Source organism: Micropterus salmoides, unplaced genomic scaffold (assembly GCF_014851395.1).
Source record: "Micropterus salmoides isolate LMB-PRFRI ecotype aquatic unplaced genomic scaffold, ASM1485139v1 Ms_hic_scaffold_4, whole genome shotgun sequence".
NCBI lineage: Eukaryota > Metazoa > Chordata > Actinopteri > Centrarchiformes > Centrarchidae > Micropterus > Micropterus salmoides.
This window is the reverse complement of record NW_024043372.1, coordinates 34,988,590-35,011,560: the sequence shown is the minus strand read 5'-3', so window position 1 is coordinate 35,011,560 and position 22,971 is coordinate 34,988,590. Positions and strand designations below refer to the sequence as shown.

The following is a 22,971-nucleotide window of genomic DNA, read 5'->3' as shown; positions in this document are numbered from 1 at the left end:
AAGCTCAATACTTCACAGCTTAAAATAACAAAAAGGTATCAATTTAAAAAAAGTTGATTACTGGCCCAACGCATACTAAAGTAAGGAGTAAAAGTACAGTTCCTCAAAAAAAAATTTGGCATGGCATATGCACAGCCCATGACAGAAAGGCTCGACAGTAAGTGATTAAAACACCCCAGAACATCATTGGTACCAACTTATTAAGGAGAATGTCTAATACAGAAATTTTAACCTGAGAGGACCATTTAATCTCTCCATCTGGGTCAGTACACACAACCACAATCATGACTTCTGACTTGACAGTTGTTCAGAAGAGACACATTGACCCCCTCCGCAATGATGGTAAGCTACAAAATAAGAATAAGAAAATAAAATAAGTACACATTTTGGGCAAAGTAGAAAGAGTAAAATTATTATAAAAACTGAAAAAAGTAAAACTAGATCTGCAAGCAGGTTTCATCAAGGTCCAAGCCCCCAGCACAAGCCGAGCCCAGTGACCCACGGAGACCATGCAAGTCAAACCTGCAGTACCACAGGTATGGCGCTGGTCGCATGCCGAGAGCAGCACCGGAGGTGTTGAACTGAATCACATGACTTGGACTCGAGTCAGACTCAAAACAAAATTTGGCAGGTGGGTAGAACATTCCACCCACCAGTCAGGTACATATGATGACACACTCTGACCTCAAGGTGATACTTCATCTCTTAAATGAGCTGCAAAAGGTCTCCTCTGAAAATGTCAAATGTTACACTTTTCCAACCTGTGTTGATATTATGACTTTTGCAATTTGGACTCATAATAATGGATCGATGGGAACAGAAAGAAGTTAGAGAAGAAGAAAAACAGTGAAAGTAGAAAATATAGAAGGAAGGAAATATTTCAAAGGAAAGAAGAGAAAAGGGAAGCGCAAAAATAATAAATAATAATAAAATTGTTGGAAGAGTAGAAAGAGAAGAAGAAAAGGAACTGAAGGTGTGAGCACTGTGTACAAGACTAAAGCCCTTTGCTGCATGTCATCTCCTACTTCTCTCTTTAGCTATTCTATCAAATGAAAGGCAAAAGCCCCCCCAAAAAATAAAAAGAGAAACTGAGTGAAAAGCTCACTAAACTGATAAGTAAAACATGAGGACTGTTGTCCAACTGACACACCAAATATCATAGTAAGATGGTGACATTTCTTTCACCTTTCCCTGGGAGAAAGCAGCTTCCATTTGACTGTCAGCAGGAATGACTGATCTCGTGTGAAGTGCATTTCACCATTCAAAATGAGAAAGCATTCTGGGAAATGGCTAGAACACCCATCTACACCTTTCACCAGTGTATCGGAGAGCTGTCACAGCTCCTGAGTGAATGGCCACCTATCGAGCCTGACAAAAGAACACAAAGCGATTGAAAGTCCTGACATGTGCCAGGCTGGGGGAGGAGGGGGAGGAGGGCCCATGGCCAAAAGAAGCACCACCTGGCAACAGTCAGCTGCCTCACTGTCAGGAATAACCCATCAAATTGCATCTTACAGCTTCCAAAACAACAATCTAGGAGGCAGGTGGAGTGCGAACTCTCTCTTTTTGTTTTGTGGTGTCCATTTGTTTTCCCATCTCATCTCCTACTCCCCTCACCTCCTGGTGTTTGTTTAGTGTCACCGTTGGTTAGGATCGTCAGCTTCCATGACGGCCGACAGTCTGTCAGTCTAAGCTCCTTTTAACACTCAGCAGCCCTGCACAGTGACACAGAAGCTCCCCTGGCATCTCGCTTAGCAAAATGGAAAAAAAGGGCTTGGCTGCATACACCTCTCCACTCTCATCAGCATCTCATGCTTTCTGTATGTCGTTCTCTTTTCTCTTTGTTTTCCCCCTCTCCGTGTTGCGTTTCTGCCTTCACACAAGCCCTGCCTGCCATGATGTCTTGCAGCATTTACTGGTTTACTAAGAGGGAATAGACAAAAAAGAGAGAAGTGTGCAAGCTTTGTGCATGTACTCTCCTCTGTTCCTGTTGCCGGTAGGGCTGGGCAGCACCTGATTTTTTCTTTATACAAGTGCCAATATTGTTGTAGAATGTTTCTACCAATACCAAAACTATACGGTTTAGTCTGAGAAATAGAAACTTAAAAAAATAAAAATAAAAACAGCTTTCCAGCAGCAGAGAACAATTTCTATTTCAGTGAGAAAGTCCAGGTAAACCCACTGTACACTACCTGCCCAACAACACCAAACAGCAGGCAGCCAAAGTTAGCCACCAGCTGGTAAACACGGTGGAGAATTTAGCAGCTGAAAGAAGCTATATTTTTTTCTCAGACGTTGATGGAGAACAAAACACAACTAAAAGTAGATAAATATTGAACATTCTTCTTCTGGACAGAAATAAACTCCAAAGGACGTAATGTTTCCCCATGTCTGCTGAATGTGTCTTTAGGCACTTATTTGCATAATAACTTAAGATACTGTAAGATAACAACGTGTCACATGTGTGTTATTCAGCTTACTGTGGATTTACTCTGCCCACAAGTGGCCAAAAACTCTGAAGCTTTAACAGTAAATAAAGCTTTAATAAAGTCAAATTTCTCTGTTGTTTTCCTCAACTTTGCCTGACTAAAATTGCTGAAACTGCCAAAATTATTATTTAAGTCAGCACTTTCTGAAAGGACAAGAAAAACAAGATCACTAATCTAATCAGACACTAATTTTCAGCGTTCAGTGCGCTTTACAGGCTGGACCCAGATATTTGAATATTATAATATTTGATCATTGGGAACCTATTAAATTTTCAATTTTGAGATTCAAATACTGAATTTTTTTCCCCGCAAGCCTGACCTCTACTTACAGCAGTGAACGTAATGCTCCAGTTCACATCAAAGGGAAAACAAAATGCTGAAGACCTCAGCTGTGTGGGAGCATAACTGCAGTGTGGCAGTTATGGGGGTTTATTCATTTTACAATTGCTTAATTTCATTACACAGGGTTCCCGCAGCTCCTTAAAAAATCTTAAGAGGTCCTAAATTAAAATCAAGGAAATTAAGGTCATAAATGGTCTTAAATTGACCCTAAATTTAGTTAAATGTAGTTATTAAGTTCACAATGTCACGCACTGTGGCCAACCATAAAACATCTAATTAGCGTGTATGTGTTAGATTAACTTAGTGTTAGACACTGCAAGACCCCGCCATTAATATAAGTTTTGTGTTATGTTTAAGTTAGCTGCAGGGGTAGACATCTGGCTGTATCATATTTTGTTATCGTCAGTGGTGTTAAACCTGTATCTCCCCAGATGGGGAGATAGTCAAATAGCCTCCATTTTCAAGTTAACCAGTAAACTGTAGGCTACAACAAAGAAACAAACAACAACATAATGAACTCATTTAAATAATTATATTTTGGCCTATTGTAGGAGAAGAACATTTAGTAGGCTACAGATTTAAAAAAATTTCTACTACTGGAAATCGTGCTCATCCTGTCTGCTCTCCCTATCTATCAAACACATAGCAGAAGCTCGTGAAATTACCCTGCTTCTCACCAGACGTCTAAACAATCTGCATAACGCGTTCACAAGCAGCGTAGCGTGTTCTACAACATTTTTTCTTTATAGACAATGCAACTGGAGCTATAGTGGATTCCTGGATCTAGGCTTTTTCCCAGAGCATTAGTCAGACGTATCAATGAAAAGCCTGCCTCAGAGGCATGATGGTGATAATAGCAAGGGGAAGCAGAACATATGGCAGCTAACATAAAACCCTGGCGTAAGCAAACAAGGGAGAATGAACAGAGTGAGAAAAGTGGAGAGAGGTGGGTCAATGATGCTGTCACAAAAAAAGCTCTGACAGGCCTGACTGAGCAAAAAGTCTGGAGGAACCTTGCAGAAAATGATAGGGGAACAACCCCCTCCTCTTCTCCACATTATCTGGCAGTGGACTTGATTAAGACAATGAAGTGGAACAATGGAGAGGGAGAGGAATGAGCGAAGCCTGGTGGTGGTTGAAGAGCAAGCCTTATTTTCAGCAGCCCATTAAGTCTGAGAGCAACGGGGCCTGGCAAGAGAAGATGGCCAGACTGCTCTGCCTTTCCCGGTATTCTCCATTTACAAGCTGCACTGTGGGGCCATGGAGCATATGAGGTGCAAACAAAAAAAAAATGAAAAAACAGATAAGAAACAGACTAAACATTTGATTGAAAAACAATTGCTCTATGTCTATTTCATTAGCAACTCTGCGCTTAATCTCATCATTGCTCTTCTTATCATTATCATCTCTATTTATCTTTAGTTTCCCCCTTTGAGCAATAAAACAACATCATTTCCTGCTGAAATCAATAAAACAATAAAAGAGATGTTTCTTTTTTCTCCATTTATCTGATCCCTTTCTACCACAAGCAGCTACCTCCTAATGACAAGGCAACAGATACCAGCATCCTACATGGGTGCCTGATGCCACCCCTCACACCCAGGGACGTAGCACAGAATTCAGGACCCTTCATCATGTGTGGGCCCCTCCCAGCATCCACAGCTATTCATTCTAATATCTTTGTGGGCCCTCCTCACATAAGGGCCCTGCATATTCAGCGCCCCCCCCCCCCCCCACACACACAATTCCTCCCACCACCCCACTGCATCTCACATACACACACACACACACACACACACACAACCATGACACGGTAACTTTTAATCAATCCATTAAGGAAAGTTGGGGAGGCGTTCACAGGCCCTGCGCTGACTGATAAAGTGACCTGCGAGCTGACATGCAAACGTTTTTCTGGTCACAGCGGACGCCAGATAATAGCTTCGTGAGGACTGAGATGATGGTGATGATGATAATGTTGGCAACCAGGGGCCACAAAGCATATCCAATCCCTTTCCTAAATGTCAACCTTCCCCCCGTATTGCTGCGACTAAAAGGCTCAGAGAAAAGGTTTGTGACACGGAGGCCTGCTTGGAATTGTTAACAAACCCACTTGTCTCATTTGTCCCTGGATTTGAAAGAAGCAGAAAAGGTTTAAGTGGATGCACATCCACACTCTAACAGCAGAGAAAAGGAAGGTGAATTAAAAAATAGGGAAGGAAAGAGACAGAGATCGATAAAAGGAGGGCGATTGTGTGGGTTTGTGTTTGTGGTGGTGAAAACACCAGACTACGACCAAATTTTGCGACCATTTTTTGAGAGTGCGATTTTTTTATTTCACGTTGAAAAACGTGGAGGGGGCGAGTCTGCACCGTGTGTTTTTCCCCGACGGCCTGTGGGCCGTTTTGGCCTGCCGGTAACTGTCAACTTGAACAGCAACAGCGATAATATAGCAAGTTTTATTTTTAGTTAAAATGTCTGTTAAGAACTTCCAACTGTATTTACTTTATATGCTAGAAAATTTAAATTATGCTGATTAAAATATGTCTAATAGAAATAATTGAAAGATGTATTTATTTTTGTGCTGTTTGCCTTCTGGACACCAGTGAGTGAACACTGTAGTCAATAGGGGTTTTTTTGGAAGGCTGTCGGAGTGCTTTTTGGACTTTTGCATTAAAAGGTGTTGGCTAGAAATTGTAGGCTAGTAGTTTTTTGTGTCTTGCCTTGTACATTTGTATGTCCTAAGATTGGTGTATGCTATTTCTCTTGAGTTTCTGAGGGTGCATCCATACTCTGTTCAGATAGGTAACTTTAATGTTCAGTCCTAAATATTTTATATTTTGTAACATGGATAATTTTCTTTCAAGATGAAAATAGTACCCTTTACATTAACAAATAGGGTTAGTATACAAAATTAGCGCATGGGTGGTCTGCGTAAACAGGGTCGCCCGAGTCAAATTCCTGGCCTGAATTATTGGGCCAGTCCACCCCTGGCTGAGGGAGTTTACATGGCTTAGATTTAGTAAAAACACCAACACCATTGACTATATTTACTGCTTTATGTGTTCCACAACATGCGGGCAGAACTAAGTTTGCTGAGGCAACTGGCACTGCACAGTTTAAACACGACACCTAATACAGCACAACAGCATCCTAAAACATTAAATATGTCGAGACAGATACACAAATGATTGCATCTTCCAGTATGTGCATTGAAAAATTGCTTTGCAAGTCGATTTAAGATATGCGTTCCTAAACTTTCGGCCTGTGCCCCTAAAATCTTCAGATAGGGGCTGCAGTGCTCCAAGTAAAAAAATTTAGTCTGGAGCCCTGTAAGATTACAAGTCTGTTCTCTTTTTCCTCCCAGCCAGGAGCGACAGGGCCCATTCATTTTTCACAGCAGAAAATGACAGCTTGAAGGCCAAACATCTCTTTATTTCCACGTCTCCTCTGTCACACGCCTTTTCTCTCTCTTTCTTTCTTTCTTTCTTTCTCTCTCTCTCTCTCTCTCGTGTGTTTGGCTAACCCAGGGCTGGTGTAGTGCAGTGACAAGGGCATGATGCCTCAACACTTACTCAGCAGACGTAAGGTTCTATCATTTCTCTGGTGCGGAAAATACGCAGAGAATTGCAAAATTTTCTAAAAATGACAACTGCAAAACGCGGAATATCTTGGAATCTGACAAAATGTGGATGCAATTTATAAAAGTCTGGGTTATACTTAGCATTATGAGTGCCCCCCCCGCAGAAGATTTTTAGAAATAAATTGTCAGTAATCAAGTAATAACCTATTTAATAGGATACAATACGTGTATTGCAACAATGCATTCATTGTGAATTGTCCCCTATTAAACAGTATTATAGTATTGTAAACCCTACTGCTGCAATACATTTATTATGAAGTGTCCCCATGAATTATTTCAGATACATTTTAATAATTCTATATTTGCATGATACATCGAATTCATTGATAGTGATTACATTTTTTATATTTTCTTATCGAATTGTGGAAATGTATGTATTAATCCACCACATGATTACACACTCTTTCTGATGACAAAATGTGCTTAGAGGTTAAGTGTGTACGATTTAGTGGCATTTAGCCGTTACCGCATCTAGCCGTTTAGTCTACCACTCCTCTCCTTGGCCACTGACAGATAACATGGAAAATCTAAGCCAAGAGTGTGAAACACTGTTTCTTCACCACAGTCCATTATAAACCATATAATAGAGAAAGTTTATATAAACATTGACAAGGGAAACACATTAATTTGCTCTGTGATTATGGACCCTCGCCAAAACTGCCCTCCAGAAATAATATCTGGTCCGCTGCCAGATTATGGTGCTTTGATAGCGGCAAAAAATATAAGTAAATAAATACTTTGATAGCAGTGCTGAAATAGATCTCAGTAATGGCAGCAACAGTTACTCACATAATCACTTATTCTTTAGTGGTTTTGCCTGCAAAATAAAAGAGTCGAATTGAGAGCTTTTACTTTGAAAAATTCTGAACGACATTAAAAGAGTCTCTGAAAGAGCTGTCAGAAAACGTGATTCCCCTAAATGTCCTCTGCCTGGAGATCCTGGGGAAATGAAAAAACGTCCGTAGGTTGATGGATGCGGATCAAACACAACAGGGCAACAGGGGGCGTGTTTGGAAAGCAGCCAGGTCACTTGTGTGACACAAGAGCACAGCGTAAATGTCCTGTATTTCTAGTGGCGCTTGGTTAAATCAATGCTGGTGCTATGCAGCGAGGTATGACATTTTTCAGACTCCAGAGTAAATAATGCACTCTACTCTTCAAAATCTCCGAGGATATAGCGCTTGCCCATGCGCTCTCAACAATGCAGATTGGAGCTAAGGCAGTAATTGCAGGCGTCATAGCCTCCCAGCTGAGGAAATCACTGGGAGCTGCTTCAAAGATGAGCAGTATGCTTTAGGAATCAGCAGGCAAATACAAAACCACATATACATGAAGTGAGATCAACCTCAGGCAGCTTCTGTTTGCTTTTCCTTGAGCTTTTTGCAATGGTTTGTTAATCTGAGAATCTTTAGTACATTTCACTCAGGTGGGTCAAATTAACAAACCATATGAAACTAAACTCTTAAATCGTAGGGTGTTATTTAAAAGACATGCATAAAATGTGGTTTAACAGACATACTGTATTTTAACCCTACTGAAGAAGAGCCTCAATCTCATCAGACACAAATGTGAATCTGATGATCACCACATTCTTTAAGCTAAAGACATTCAGTAAACCAGAACTAAAAAAAAATATCATGCAATGTCATTTCAGCAAAGTCTATAGTAAGGGTTAAGATTGTTTTTTCAATTTATCTTCATTTAGATTCATACCTGTAATTCTATGTTATCTTATATTTATATATAAATGTTGTCACAATACTGGCAAAGATAAATATCCCAGACTGCAGAATGAATTAACATATATGAGAAACCTGTTGCCCGTACTTCAACACTTTCAATAAAATACAGCTGAGAATCAACGAGTGTGAACCTTTTCAGAACCACTATCATCTTGGTATTAAGGTACGGCCAGTAAATCAGTAAAATGCTAAAAATTAATTCAACACCACTATGTTTTAGCTGATTAAACATCTTGCCTTTCCCTGTGCTTTACCAGCTCATCTCCTGGCTAAGAGTCTTATTAATAGAAAAGAGGAGAGGACTGTAAGTAAGGAGGGCAGCACTGAGAGCTCGCAGAAGATGATGATACCCAGCAGGAGAGACGCACACTCATCTCTGTTTCTACACCATCTACCAGCCATTAACGCGAACCAACCACTTTGGGCTTGCTCAAATACAGGACCATAACAGCATGCAGTCAAGCCTGAGGGGAGAGAGAGAGGAGTGAAAGAGAAGGTCAAGTAGAGAGAGAGAGACATTATCATTGTTCGATGAAATGTGGAGTTTCCCTTTATTGAAAATGCCCCCTTCTCTAGATATTGGTCATGTCAATAAAGCATCACAAACTGGCAATTGAATATCCGTCCACCTGCCTTTTTAGCTTATATTTCATTCAAATGGATTTTCCACAAACCATCCGGATGTTTTCAGATCTTTCTATTGATTTGTTGTCTTTCAAAAGACAGGGTGACATGCAACTGATTTTGACATGTGCCATTTTTCTCTGCTTGTTACATTCTCCCATTTCCCCTCAAAACAGGTGGTGATTTTAATTTAATAACACTGTCCAGAGTTTGACCCATCCAGCACACCATCCGTACTTCTTTATACGGACTTTCTGCCTATTTATAATACATCACCTGACTTCTGCCTTTGGTACGATTGTACGACCACTAGAGGCCACTGGCATAATAATTGCCAATATGGTTCGTAATAATTTTTCTGGTCAGGACAGTCTAGTTGGATGTGTCATGTTTCCTTTCAATAAACTGAAACCAGACCGTTTTTTCCTGCTAATGAGCCTGTTACTAAAATGATTTGATATTATTTGATTCATCTTGAAATCAAAAACAAGTGGTTTAATTTTCAACACTACAAACAATCCTCGTTTTTTCATGGACCACTACAAATAAATTCTTATTCTTTTCATTTTTTATATGTTTCCCTCCATCCAGTTATAAGAACCACCCTCGACTCACAGCAGCTCTCTCTTTTACTTCTCAGCTTATTTGACTGAATTTCTCTCCAGATATGTGATTTGATGGAATGCAAGATCAAAAATACAGGGGATGAAGGGGCACAGCATAAAAACCCTAAATGTCAAACAGGAGGTACAAAATCAAATGCCAGTGTATGAATCCTAACAGTACATTCATACTGGTATAGATTTGTTAAAACACTGTGTTCATTGGTCAGTAGTGAAGCATTATCTTTTGTTCTCTGACTATCTCTCATTCTGCAAGTGTGTGTGTTTGTGTGTGTGTTTCATGACATCTCTCAAGACTCCCTAAAAGTGGCTCCTCAGACTGGGGGTCTGGGGGGCCACTGAGAATCCATAATGCGATTTAGGGTTCAGTGGTCATTAATGCACTCCTCAGATTTCTATAGACTTATTGAAGTCTGTTTTGTTCACACTACACAGCGATTTGAGAGCAGAGCTGGTTTATATATCAGTATACAATAAAGTGGTATATAAAAGGGTTCCATTTAAAATTTCTCATTTAGTAGTTTTACAGGCTTAATTACATTTCTGAGCTAATCTGACTACTCTTACAGATGCATCATTCTCTTTGACATATTCTTTATTTTGTGTAAATACCTTCTGAAAGCACTATTAGTCATTCCCAAGAGGTCCTCTGATATAGGTATAAAGGTATTTGGTTAGAAATATCGGGAAATTAACCATTTTGTCCAAATTGTCCAACCTCTACTGAATATTATCCAGTACTATTTTTGATTCATATCAGAATATCAACATGATCCTTTCTAAAATATAATCACATCTGCATATAATATGAATCTATTTTCAGGCGGGGTGGGTGATGGAACATCAAGGGAATTTAACACATAAAGCTCTTGGGTGTTGAACAGCCTGTTAAAGTGTCTAAGAGACATTTCTAGGATCTTCCACAGCTGGAGGAATGCATTGTATATGGACTCCCTGGTCAAGGTCAAATTTCATTTGTTGTTCTTATTTTCCAATATGACACAACATATTACCTCTTACAGTCGGAGAGTAAAAGCAACAGCAAAGGTGTTGTTCCTCTTCGTGTATTGGCTCATGAGGGTTAAACGCTGGAGGCTTTGTACTTTACAAACAGCGGTCCGGGGTCTTTCATTTTGCTATAATTAAAGCAGAGGCTTCTCTTTGCAAAATGATTTTGGAAAATGTTCAGTTATATTATATAATAGCTGGAGATCAGTTCAATTAGATAGCATTTGCATTTATGGAAGTATTTTTACCACTCAAACACGACAAAGTATTCTGCTATGCGTTACACAGCCATGTGGGTAAAGTCAGATGTTTGTGGATACCCTCCAGCGGTCTACATGACAACTCCAAACACAGAAAAAAGATACTGTCCTCTCCACACACATTAGAGCCTGAACTGTAATTTGTGAGTTGTGTGCAGTGTGTGAAGCGGCTTCACAGCCCGGATGTCTTGCTTCAGGCAGTAAGAGAAGGGCTTTGGCGGTGGCTGACAAGGTATCAGGACATTTTATCTACCCATATCCCTGACCCAACTACAGAGCCTGCCTATTCCTCCTTTAATGCCATCCCTGCCCATTGCCTCTCTTTTCCCAGTTTTCTTCTTTTCCCAGTTTTCTTGCTATTTAAGAAGAAAAATGGTGGTATTGAGCCTCAGACATCCACCTGAAGGAAGGAGGCAGGGGAAAATACGCTTCTGTGACAAAGTAGGTGCTTTGAATTGGCATGAGATGATTTAAAGAGGTCACTCAGCGGCATAAAAATAATTTCACCAACTGCTTTAAGCGTCTCTGACAGTTTCCAGGGACGCGCGCCAAACCAAAAGGCACGGAATATTCCCAGCCAGTGACCAGTTCCAGGATATTTAATGAGGTAACTTGACTTAGCCTATTAGAGATGCGCCGGGTTCTGTCAATGCCACAGTGATAACCACATTCCTGACATGAACAACATAAAGGCTCATTTTGACTTGTAGGGGTACGAAACTTACCAGGATGACACTCGGCCCAGATGAGCACGAAGGCTGGCAAAATGAGAGAGAAAATCCACCAGCAGCAACAACACGATTGCGATAGCCTCCACATGGTAGTGACATGCACGTCGACATGCAAACAATAAGCAGCAACAACTGTTGAGTTTCTCCCCTTTGCGAGCAGATCAGCGACGCCTTCGCTGCGTAAAAAGAAGCACCCGAGACGCAGCTCAGACTGAGCACGGTGGAGGGCGGAGATTTTTTTAGTGAAGAGTCTTTTTGTTCCAAAATCCCCCCCGATATTGTCGGATATTAGAATACCATGCTGATGGTTATGGAGGGGGGTGTATATGCAGCAACGGGAAAGCGGGTTAGGGGAGACTAGCAGCGACGGTCCATTCAGCGCGTCCTCGCTCCTGCGGCGGTGGAGGAAGCGCTCGTCGGGCAAACAGAGAGGGCAGAGTCGGTGTTTGCGGTCGGGAGACGCCGAAAGCTTTCCATCCCTCCGTCCATCCAGGAAGTAACGTGTGAGCCCAAGTCTGGCAGAGACTTTAAAAATGTCTTGAGAGGAGAGCGAGAGAGAGAGAGAGAGAGCGCGAGAGATGTTATTCTTCTGGATCCTAGCGCCGGCTAGAGAATGCACTGTCGCTCAGGCCTGTTATAGCATGTACATGTCACATAATAATAATAGATCTCTTCTCTGCAGGGGGTTCTCGTGCATTTTGTTCACATTAATAACCACAAACCATTCCATTTCCCTGCCTGAAAGGACTAGCTGTATTAGCCACATTGAATCAGTCATTAAACACAATGCAAGGTGTAGTAGCCTCCTCATAACTTATCCTAAATAACGGTGTGATTATGCATTAAGGCCTATTGTTACGTCCAGCTACTGAGCTGAATGCAGGAAACGGGCCCAAACCCCGAGACAGAACAGGTATGCTTACAGGTGATAGGGTGTGAGCAGTCTAAAAACAACATAAAGACCCCTCCAGCCAGTTTTAACTTTTTGGTTTTTGGTTAACGTTCTTTCTTAAACTGACCGCTTGATTCTGAGTGTAAGCTAACAATGTGCTGTGTTACCATAACAAAACTGTAAAGTTTGCTAATAGGTATCTGGCTACAACAAAACTATTGGTTGTCTAATACTGCCAGGAGTACTTACCCATAATATAAACTGTTATCAGTCATACAGTCTATCACATGATAACTCCCAGTAGTACATTTCATGGTGCTGAGTCATTCCACGAAACAGGAACGATTTGGACTTCCACATTCTTAGATTTTTTGCCAAAATGTATTACTTTTCTGAACACCCCACAGCATTAATGACATATTTAACTTTCAGAAAAACAGGTTCCCCTTCAGGCAACAAATCCCTAATATTAATGGTCATTATTTTGTGGTATGGGGACTATTACTCTTCAACCCTATTCTGGACACTATGGAGCTTGTCTGAATATGAATATAAAATGCATTCGTAATGAAATCAACATTTTCCTGTCAATCCGATGTTCCTATAATTCAATAATCAGATGACCCAGACCCAAGGCCCGGGGGGGGGGGGGGGGGGCATTCAAAGGTCTATGGTTGACCCTTAAATGGGATCAAGTAGAACACTTAACTTACTGTCTTACATGAATAACAAAACTTTTTAGATGGATTTAAATGATAAATAAATGTATTTTTATCATTACAACATGTTTCATACTTGTCATCTGATAACAAACCCACTTAAATGGTATGATCGAAACATTTGGCCATTCAGATGTGCAGGACCGGCAAATGTAAAGCCAGTCGCTCTAAGCGAACACTGCAGCCTGTCAGGGGTCCAAAAAAGAAAAGCCAATACACACAGACTAGCAAAGCTTTAGCTTGCTTAGCCTTTAAGTAATGTAACACCAGAGCTGCCAACTCTCAGGCATCGAGCGTTAGACTCAGCAATTGACAATTTTCACACGCTGTCACGCTCCACATCAATTTTCTCAAGCAATGAAAAACAAAAGTATAACTGATAATATGGACACGGGGTGAGTGAACTCCACCCAGCTGATGTGACACCGGTGTGTCGCGCTGTGAGTAGAGGTAAATAACCGAAAGAGTTTTGCAAAGTAACCATCTAGAATCTGAGGCACAAACATTTTGGTAGCATTATTGAGGTGCTGTGTCTGCAGACGGTCTGAAAGGAACCAATCAGCAGAGCGTCAACGCAAGCTCATGCACAGCACAGGGCAGGTAAACTGTTAGGAATTCTCATTAAATGATGACGTTATTCTTGTAATCTTACGACTTTTTTTCTCAACATGTCAGAGAACAAAGATAGTCTATGTGGGACAGATTCTGAATGAAAGTTTTGAACATAAGCAGAAAATCTGCTGAAACACAGTAACTATTAAAGTCCAGGAGTTTATCACTGAATTAAAATTAATTAATTTATCATTGAGGTGAGAAAAGGTGACGTAATCGTAGTAGAGCTTCTTTGAAATCGCCATGTTTGTATTAGAACTAAGGTGGAGTGGGTGTTGATGATGGGCTTAGTGTGAAAAATGGTGTCCCCCTGTCTATAATTCCTGATGGCAGGCCTGTGTACTGGTAAGCTTTGTGGTTTATTGCACAAAAATGGTGAAACTTACAGTGCAGGTGAAAACAAAGTCCAAAAATCCAAATGAAATGTAATCCACAAGAAACATGAACATGAGACAAAACTAGAAACACACAGTGTCTCCTGTAGAAACAAAGAACTGGCCACAACTGAAAGACAGACAACCACCTAAATACATGGGGGTGGGGGAGAAACTAATTGCACACAGATGACACTACTCAGACAATCAGACAAGCACAGGAAGTAAAACATGACAAGAGACACTACAAATTAAAACAGAATGTAAAGTTAATTGAAACACACAAGGAACAATGACACAAAATGAAAAATAAACAACAAAAGTAAAGAACACAGAGACAGCAAAACAAGTCTAGAAACACTGATGAACTCCTAACAAGGAAACCTGACGAATAAACAAATGACCAAAGTAACACATACACATACTACAGACAAGAGCAAACACAAGGGCAGGGAATAAACACAGAAAACAAATACAAAACACATCCCACAAACTCAAACCCCTCACAGAGAGATCAACAAACATTAAATTACTTTTTCATAAACTTTAAAAAATAATTAATAAAGATGTTGAAGGGACATATACATTTTAAAATTTTAATTGTTTTTTACTCAAACTCACTGTAAGATTTTCTGTAAACATTGTATTATTTTACCATTTTAGAAAGACAATAGATATAAATTGCAATTGAACTGAATTTTATTAACTCAACAGCAGGAAAAAGAACACAGAATACAGTAGAACATTATAAACTCTTTTAAAAATTTCCACATGGCGCTTTGTCACAGGCAGAATAATCGGTTTGGTCCAACACGATGCATAGATTTCATTTGGACATGTGTTTCATCTGTGTTAAGGATGATGCCTGGATAGAGCTCTTGATCATATCTGAGCACGCACCACTTCCCAACCAACTCCCCACTGGATTTCCCTTTCTGTGGCTGTGGATGCCCTTCACTGGCTGGCTGTGGCACAGCAATTTGTATCTTCTGGCCAACTGAAACACTGTGTGTTAAAGCACTAGCAGTTCAAGTGTTTCTGTGTTGCGCACAGGCAACTGACATCTCAGTGTATCAGTTCTTCTAGAGCCAGAGTAATCACCTGGTGGAATCTCATTGTTCCCGGCACTGCTGGTATCTGCTTTGGCATTTTTGGCCAAAGCAGATACCAGCTCACAAAGAACAGTTTCACTGTTGTGTTTGTCTGGGTCAACGCTTTAAACAGCTCGTGTGCATCCAGGATATCACGGCTCTTCGCCACCATCATGTGAGCTCTTTTTTAAAGGTCCCCTGACACCATCCAGTGCTCCTTTACCGTGACTACCCTCAAAGAAATTCCAAGAGCCAGACTTCAATTCAGTGCTGAAAAGGAAGGAGTGGCCTCATTGGGCCATCGCTGAAAAAGTGCAGCACAGACACTTGTGGATGTGTGGCCTGAAGGTAATCCAGCACTGGATTGAGGTGTTGCCTAATTGCTGGAGGCCCTTTATGTCTGCAGGAGATGGTGCTAAGGCACACAGGCTCTGGTTTTCCACCAACATACAACATCCCTATATGCAGAGTGGCCTGCTGGTGTGAAGCCACAAAGTGGACTGCTTGGATCTGGGAGCCGTATTTGCAACAGTAATTTTCTGAAAAGTCAATATTTTTCAATGCCTCCTCCCCTGACATGTTCTTCTTCAGCTCGCGGCAGAAGGCATACTGCTGCTTGATATTGAACTGATGCTGTTTGAACTGCTGTAGGTAGGTGTGGAACACCTCAGTCAGGTTCTCCTGTATACCCCTCGACAGATTTCTTGATGGCGACCTTGACAGTTGACCTCTCTTCTCCCTATTTCTTTTAATCCATCTCCTTATGTTCTGTAACCCACTGGGTGAAATATACTTTTGTTGTACTCATATGTACTGGAGATTGGGACACTCTTATCTTTGCAGTGTTCACACTCTCTGTACATGCAGCCCTTGTTGGATGAGTTGCAGAACAACTTCTCTACCAACTTTTTGAGACTGGCAGTCTCAATAAGTTTCAGCTAATTGAGCTTCTCAGCCACAAAGGACAGATTATTAATGCAATTTACACATGCATGTGTCTCGTTCTGAGATTGTTGGATTAACAACCCAAAAAGAGAACAGAGAATATGAAATCTTTTCATCTTCTGTGAAGATTTTTCTGTGAAGATTTTTCCGGGTATCCAATAGGAAACTTGTCTGCATCTTCACTTTGTTCCTTATGAGTGTTTGGTCCCTGTTGTGATCCTACTGACATCATCTCTTACACAGAACATCTTCACTGCTAATTCATCAGTGAACCTGTTAGTCTTCTTCCTTTCAAAGTTAAGACTTTCCTTACGTTGCCAATGCTTACTCGAAAAGCAGAGGGGATCCTCAGCAAATCTCTGTAACCTATATTTTTTGACAACTCTCCCTGTTGTCACTTTTGCAATTAGTTGCATTTCTCGTTCTTCTGTGGTCTGCTGATATTTATTTTGTTTTTTTTATTACATGAGTTTTGATCAAAGCCTAATTAAACATATAGGCCTACTTATTGTTGTATAGTTCTCTTGCTCCAGCAGGGGTTGCAGGTTATCTGTACATTGTGTCAACAGCGTTGTTTTAGCCACAAAGTAACACTCGTCAGGCTCTTTTCCCCTTTTTGTTTTCTTTTGGTTAGTGGAATTTAGCTTCAGGCAGCCACGGCACGGCGGAGAGATCTAACACGCGAGTTGCGCAGGCAGATGTGACACTGTACTGATGACATGCATAAAATAAATATAAAAATTAAGTAAAAGATCATGATTTACCTACATATCCACAGTTAAGTTGTATTGTATTTTCACGTGTGTTAATGTTCATTGACACTCAATGTACTGGTAGCCACGTCCCCTCCCCCGTCCCAAATTTCATCCATTCTCATCTGGTCACCCAAGGGGAAACTGAGTTAAAGAGAAGAAGGAATAGAAAAACAGCAAGAAAAACGTCTCTTCCTGCCTCCCTCCTTCGTCCCCTTCGTCCCCTACGGAGCTGCCCTTGAGCAGCTGGCTGCTCAAGGGCATCACCCGCTGGTCGTCCCGACAATGGAACAACCACCAGACCCAGTCGGAGTGGATCTGTTCCTGTGCTGAATGTTTATTTGTTAGTCAATCTTATTATTTTTATTTTGTATTTATTATTATTATTTGTTTTGTTTTTTTTGTTACTAATGTCTCTAATCAGTGATTGATGATACAGCAGCGTCTTCCTGATTCTGGGGTTTACGGGGCAATTTGCTTTTAGCTCATTCACCTTAGACCGTGGTGAATCAGAATGCTTCTTCAAACATTGGAATCTCTTGATGTATTTTTCTTTCAGTTTTCTTTGTTTGTCCAGTCTTGCCTGAAGTTGTTCTATTTTCTTCTTCAGCCTATTTCTTTCTTTTCTTCTTGTTTTCTTCCATTCCACATGTTGCCTATAAACATAATCAATAAATTAGACTATGATGAAAAATGGATATGATGGACTCACGGGGAAAAGGATGAAAGAATACAGGGCCCTGTAAAAAGTCTTGAAACAAGGAATCTAATCTGCCAAACCTTCAAGCAGCCATCAGTCACATTCAACCTCAACATCTAATAGTACTTGTTCTCTATAGTGTACTACACTTTTCATTTTCTAACTCTTCTAACACTCTTAACTGCTCATTGCTCTACCTTGAAGATCCTAGCCATGGATACTGCTCTGGTGCATGATGTGGACTTTGTGAAGGAGTGGTTAAGTTCCCCAGTGCTCCTCTCTTCTCCTTGCTTCTTTTGTAAGCTGCTCTCCACTTTCTGTGCTTCTGCCGCTGTTCTTTTACTTAACTCAGTGATTCCCTTTTTTTGCCCTTTCTCTACATTTTTTCTCCATCTCTGGCGTTCAGTTTGCAGGTATTTCTCCCTTCTCTCAGGCCTAGTCCACTCGGACACGGGTATTTTTATAACCAGAGTTTTTCCTCCTTTGTTCAAAAAAAAAAATCTCCGTCCACATGAAAACGCAAACACACGTTATCAAGCGCAGTCAAGCGGCGGCGATATGGCCCTAACCGTAAAGCCACGTTGGCCAATCAGAGCCTAATAAAATTGTAAACCTAGCAGGCAGTGCCGCACAATCTGACATCAGACACAGAGGATGACGGCGCACACTCTGACGTTGCAAGGCGAAACCCCCATTTTACTGTCCACACGACAGCACTGCAACCGGCGTTTCGGAATATCCTCACTCTGGCAGGGGTTTTCAAAAATGTTTGGTTTCAGTGACCCGAACTGCGTAAAATTATGAAAATATGATGATGAAAATACCCATGTTCATGTAGACAGGGCTTTCAGGTGTGCCTTTCTGCTGCTGTTGTTGGTGCCATCACAGACTCAGATGTCTGTAGAGAAAATGATATCATTAAATCAAACATTATTTCATAGCAATTTACTTATCACTGAGATATGAAATTCTAGATAGAACACACATGTGCAGACACACACAGCTTTAACATGGACATTAATACATTAACATGCATGTCGTATAAGACGGTTGATCAAATATAATAAGTAATTTAAATTATTGGATAACTTTACAACCAAAGTGGTAAAAACACAACCACGTCACAATCTCACAACTCCGTTATGATCAGTGTGTCGGGGTTGTGATTTTTTGCTCAAGATGGCCACTGCTCTACATGTGGTGACTAACAGGAGAGCACATGGTATGCATGATATTAAGAAGTCATATATCTTGTTGAAATACCAGATCATTTTCACAAATAATCGTTTTTAATCTTTATTTCATCTAACAGGGTTGAGTCGTTACACTTGAAGACCACATCACAATGTAAATGGAAGGAAAAAAAGAAATATAGTTGGAAAAGAAGTTGGTAACTTGCCTGTGTCTGCAAGATATTGTTCAGAACATCTATGATGTCACTTCCTGTTGTTGATGTCACATAAGGATCAGTTAATTATTTTTATGGGAGAAAAGATTTGTGTAATGGGGTTGTGGGGTTACTGGGGTACGGAACTAAATAATGTGATTTAAATGAATAATCATGAATTTATTATTATTTTTTAAAAACATTACCGGCAAGTTCAAGTGTATGGCAAAATGTATGGTTAGTATTTCACTAATTTTATTAGTCATATACCAAGGACACCATCAGATAATGGCATGAGGGACATAGCTGGTGTCAACTAAAAAACATCATTTCAAAAAATCATTTTCATTATAAAGATAAAATGTATGTAATGTTTTTTTTTGTTTTTTTTTAGACTTTATTGATGGGGGTATTTCAATTGATATAAAAAGCTTTTGAAAATAGATTTTGGCGACCCAATAGTTAAAATATGCTTAAAAATGTCAGAGGGACTCAAATCGTACTGGCTTTGTGGAATGGCCCCTCTAACTTAACAGGGGGGGTTGGGGGGTCTATGACTATGCTGAACTGTGCTATTTTGTCTGCAGTTAGAATAAAATTGTTTGGCCTACTTAATCTTATACATGTAAAGTTGGCTTACAATGAACTTTAATATGAAAATAAATATTCAAACTGAATCTGTGTTATTTCTGTATTACAAAAACATCCATTTTTACATCACACTGACAATGATGATCTTTTCATCAGGTTTATATGTAGATATTGTGTCCCTATCCCCAGGCATGACACCATACAGCTTTCAGGCAGGTTGTCTCCTGGGCAGACACATTAGGAAGTCCTTACTCTCATATGTTGTGTCCAGAAGAATGGGGTATTTACACATTTTATACGGCCTAATTTGGTTGACAATCAATAAAATGAATCACATTTTATGCAGCTGAAATCATATGTACAGACTCTATTAACGGTTAAATATTTCTCACATAAAACTAATTATTAAGGGGAGCCCGGGTGTGATTAAAACATGGGGAGAGCTGTGACAACATCAATTCCACCAATAAGAGATAGGACTCATAAGATAATTTCAGTATTTACCTACTTTCTCCCTGATTAGGCATGGTGGTTGTAAAGGCTGGAAAAAGGCACATGCAGAATATACAGTATAGAGAAAAAAAAACTGTTTTTGGAGGTAAGAAAGTAACTTTTTTGACCAAGACTATATTTTGTTTAGTATCTATACTATTGCAGATAAAATTCTATGACTTATTAGATTAAATTGTAGTTTCTTGAGCAACATGTGATGCATTTTAGCTAATTTTAGAGGATTGAATCGATGCCATTTGTAGTAAACAAATGTTGGCACTTTGTATAAACGTTTGAGAACTAAAACATTCAGCGAGTTATAGTTGTTGAAGCAAGAAGTGTTACAACCATACCCGGTCTTCCCTAGTCTAATATTTATAAATTGCAATTAAGACAGTAAGACACAAAAATTACAAATGTAAAACACCAATCCACCAAAACAAAATATGTATGTGGATGTAGCAAATGTGTATGGTCAAAAAAAAAAAGAGAAAAGGCCCATTTGAAAACTAGAAAACACGAGAGCAACTCAAAGCTGTAAAATTCTCAAGATTTTATTAATAGAAAATATTTTAAATTCTCATCAAGTGGCTCCGCATGAAAATACGCACAGAACATTTTAACTGAGTACAGTGACAATTTTCAAAATATTATTTGACCTATTTGTTGACCAGATATCATCTAATTCTCTTAGAGATATTTCACAAATAGACAAATGTAACTGAGTTTGTCTTTGGCCGTCGATAATATTAATTTGTAGGACTAATCTGGCTTTTTGATTTATAAAGATCTCAACCCGAAAAGACATCTGTGCTGGTTCCACATTTATGTCCTGTTGTAGCGGAGGTTTATCAAAATATCCAAAATAGGTTGGACGCCAGACAGGAGAATAACCGTAATCCTATCCTGTCACTGAAAACGGTCAATTAGTAGGATTATTAGATAGCACTGATAAATAACTACCTTCGCTATAAACATACACCAATAAAAGAAAACCACCAAACACTATTTCAGTTACTCCAAATAAAGCTGGTTATTGTCATGGGTTGGCTGAGTGAAGGCTGAAGTGTGGAACCAAATGCAGACCAAAAGGCGAGGATGCAGTTCAAAAGGATTTATTAACTCACAAAAACCAAGCTTGCGTGGAAACACAAGGGTAAGTCCAAACTGAGGTAAATCCAACAAACACAAGGCAATCCAAAAACAAGGGAATATTCCAGGGAACAGGGAAAATGGAGCACAAGGCCGAACACTCAACAAAGACGACAAGGACGTGCCCAAGACTGAAGACATAAGCAGGCATATTTACACAGGGAGTAACGAGCAGGACGGGAGCAATACAGGTGAGGGGGATCAGGACTAATGAGACACAGGCAGACAGCAGGGGAAAACAGACAGACACCAATAGGGCCATAGGGAAACTAATAATAACCAGGAAGAAACAGAATAATATAAATAAGTGAGTGGCATGTGTGAATGTGTGTGTTATGGGGAAATAGCGGGCATGTTTTTAATATTTTTAGTAATTTTGCTTTTTTCTTAATTCACCGTTTTAATTATAATTAATTCTCCATCTTAAGTATCACTCACTTATTGAATTCGCCTCCTTCAGTTCTCTGCACACTAACAGACCTGACGTACCTCTGCTGCAAACAGCCATTAGCAGAACCAGCTCAACTCGCCCCGACTCTACTCGACTCGGTTTGGCCGTCCTCCGTTTTCCATTGCAGATGGAAAGGATGCAGAGAGTGCGCCCCTCAATGTAGCTGGTCGTCAATGCGACACACACACCAGCGGCCCACATACAGCGGTCCCTTGATTTAAGTTAAAAAGTTTCAACATTATTCAGAATGTAAAGACAGATAAGACGGAGGTGAAACAAAAAGAAGTACCTGGTAGCAGGTACAAGTACAACTTTCACACAAAGGAAATACAAAAAAGGCGAGTTGAGCTGGTACCGTGCAGTGGAAAGGGGCTTTACCGTCGCTCTCTCCCTGTATGTCTGCTCTGGTGACTTTCTCCATCAGTAGTAGGCCAGGCTGTATAAAGCACCCGAAAAAAAAGACCTAGTCTTCTGGACTTTTCCTCCCGTGACTCCGTTCACAGCAGCAGCTGAGCTGCATGTTGAGGAGGCGTGTTGACGACGTAGCCTATCAAAACAAAACCAACTTGGCTAATGAATAACATCTGACTGGTGTGTTCACTGTCGCTTTCCGTGGTCCGCTCTTGTTAAATATCCACAGTGTCGCGACTTCTAAAGTAATCACCATGTGTCTCTGATAAATGCTACAGTGTGTCGCCCAACCTGAGCGACCCGCCAAAGTAAAGTGAATGTGTGGGAAACACTGACTGAACCGTGCTTTTCTTTTTACAAGCCAGGTCTTTAACAGTGTCGACCAGCATTGTGTTCCCTCCATCTTGTTGAGAGTTTGTGAGTAGACGGCTGCTTGCAGACGCAGAGGGGGGGGCGGGGCTGCGCGGTGAGGGAGAGAGAGGAGAAAACGCTGGCAGGACTTTACGGAAACACATTAATTAACTCAACATCAAACTTTATTGGTATAAACGGTATTGTCTAATTTTAAAAATATATCAGTATACTTATATACCGCCCAGCCCTACACTCCAGGGTTCAGCACAGTTTCCCACAGTCCTTTGTCGCTCATTTAAGTTCACGAAGTCTGCTTGTTAATCGGAAGGTCGGCGGTTCAATCCCCGGCTCCTCCAGGCTGCATGTCGAAGTGCCAGTGTATGAATGTGTGTGAATGGTGAATACAGATGTAGTGTAAAAGCGCTTTGAGTGGTCAAAAAGACTAGGAAGGCGCTATACAAATACGGAGCATTTACATTTAGGTCTGTGTCTTTGTTGTTAAAAACATCTGCTTTAAAAAAATAGACAAATGGAGGGCACCTGCGCTGGCACTCATTGAGTGTGAGGGGTGTACAAACAGGGAAAGGGA

At 40.4% G+C, this 22,971-nt stretch overlaps 1 protein-coding gene across 2 annotated transcripts in view; it reads right to left on the bottom strand.

Annotated features, from left to right (window-relative positions):
• Positions 1-14,141, bottom strand: part of ptprga (protein tyrosine phosphatase receptor type Ga) — a 466,997-nt gene extending 452,856 nt beyond the window's left edge. The window contains exons 1-2 of one of the 2 annotated variants that reach the window (XM_038695933.1): positions 14,069-14,141; positions 11,454-11,996 (exon numbers count right to left, since the gene is read on the bottom strand). In XM_038695933.1, the coding sequence (XP_038551861.1) occupies positions 11,454-11,547 (94 nt within the window). In that variant the 5' untranslated portion in view covers positions 11,548-11,996; positions 14,069-14,141. The remainder of the gene's footprint in view (positions 1-11,453; positions 11,997-14,068) is intronic. The other variant, XM_038695935.1, reaches the window with a different exon arrangement.
• Positions 14,142-22,971: the final 8,830 nt, after the last annotated feature.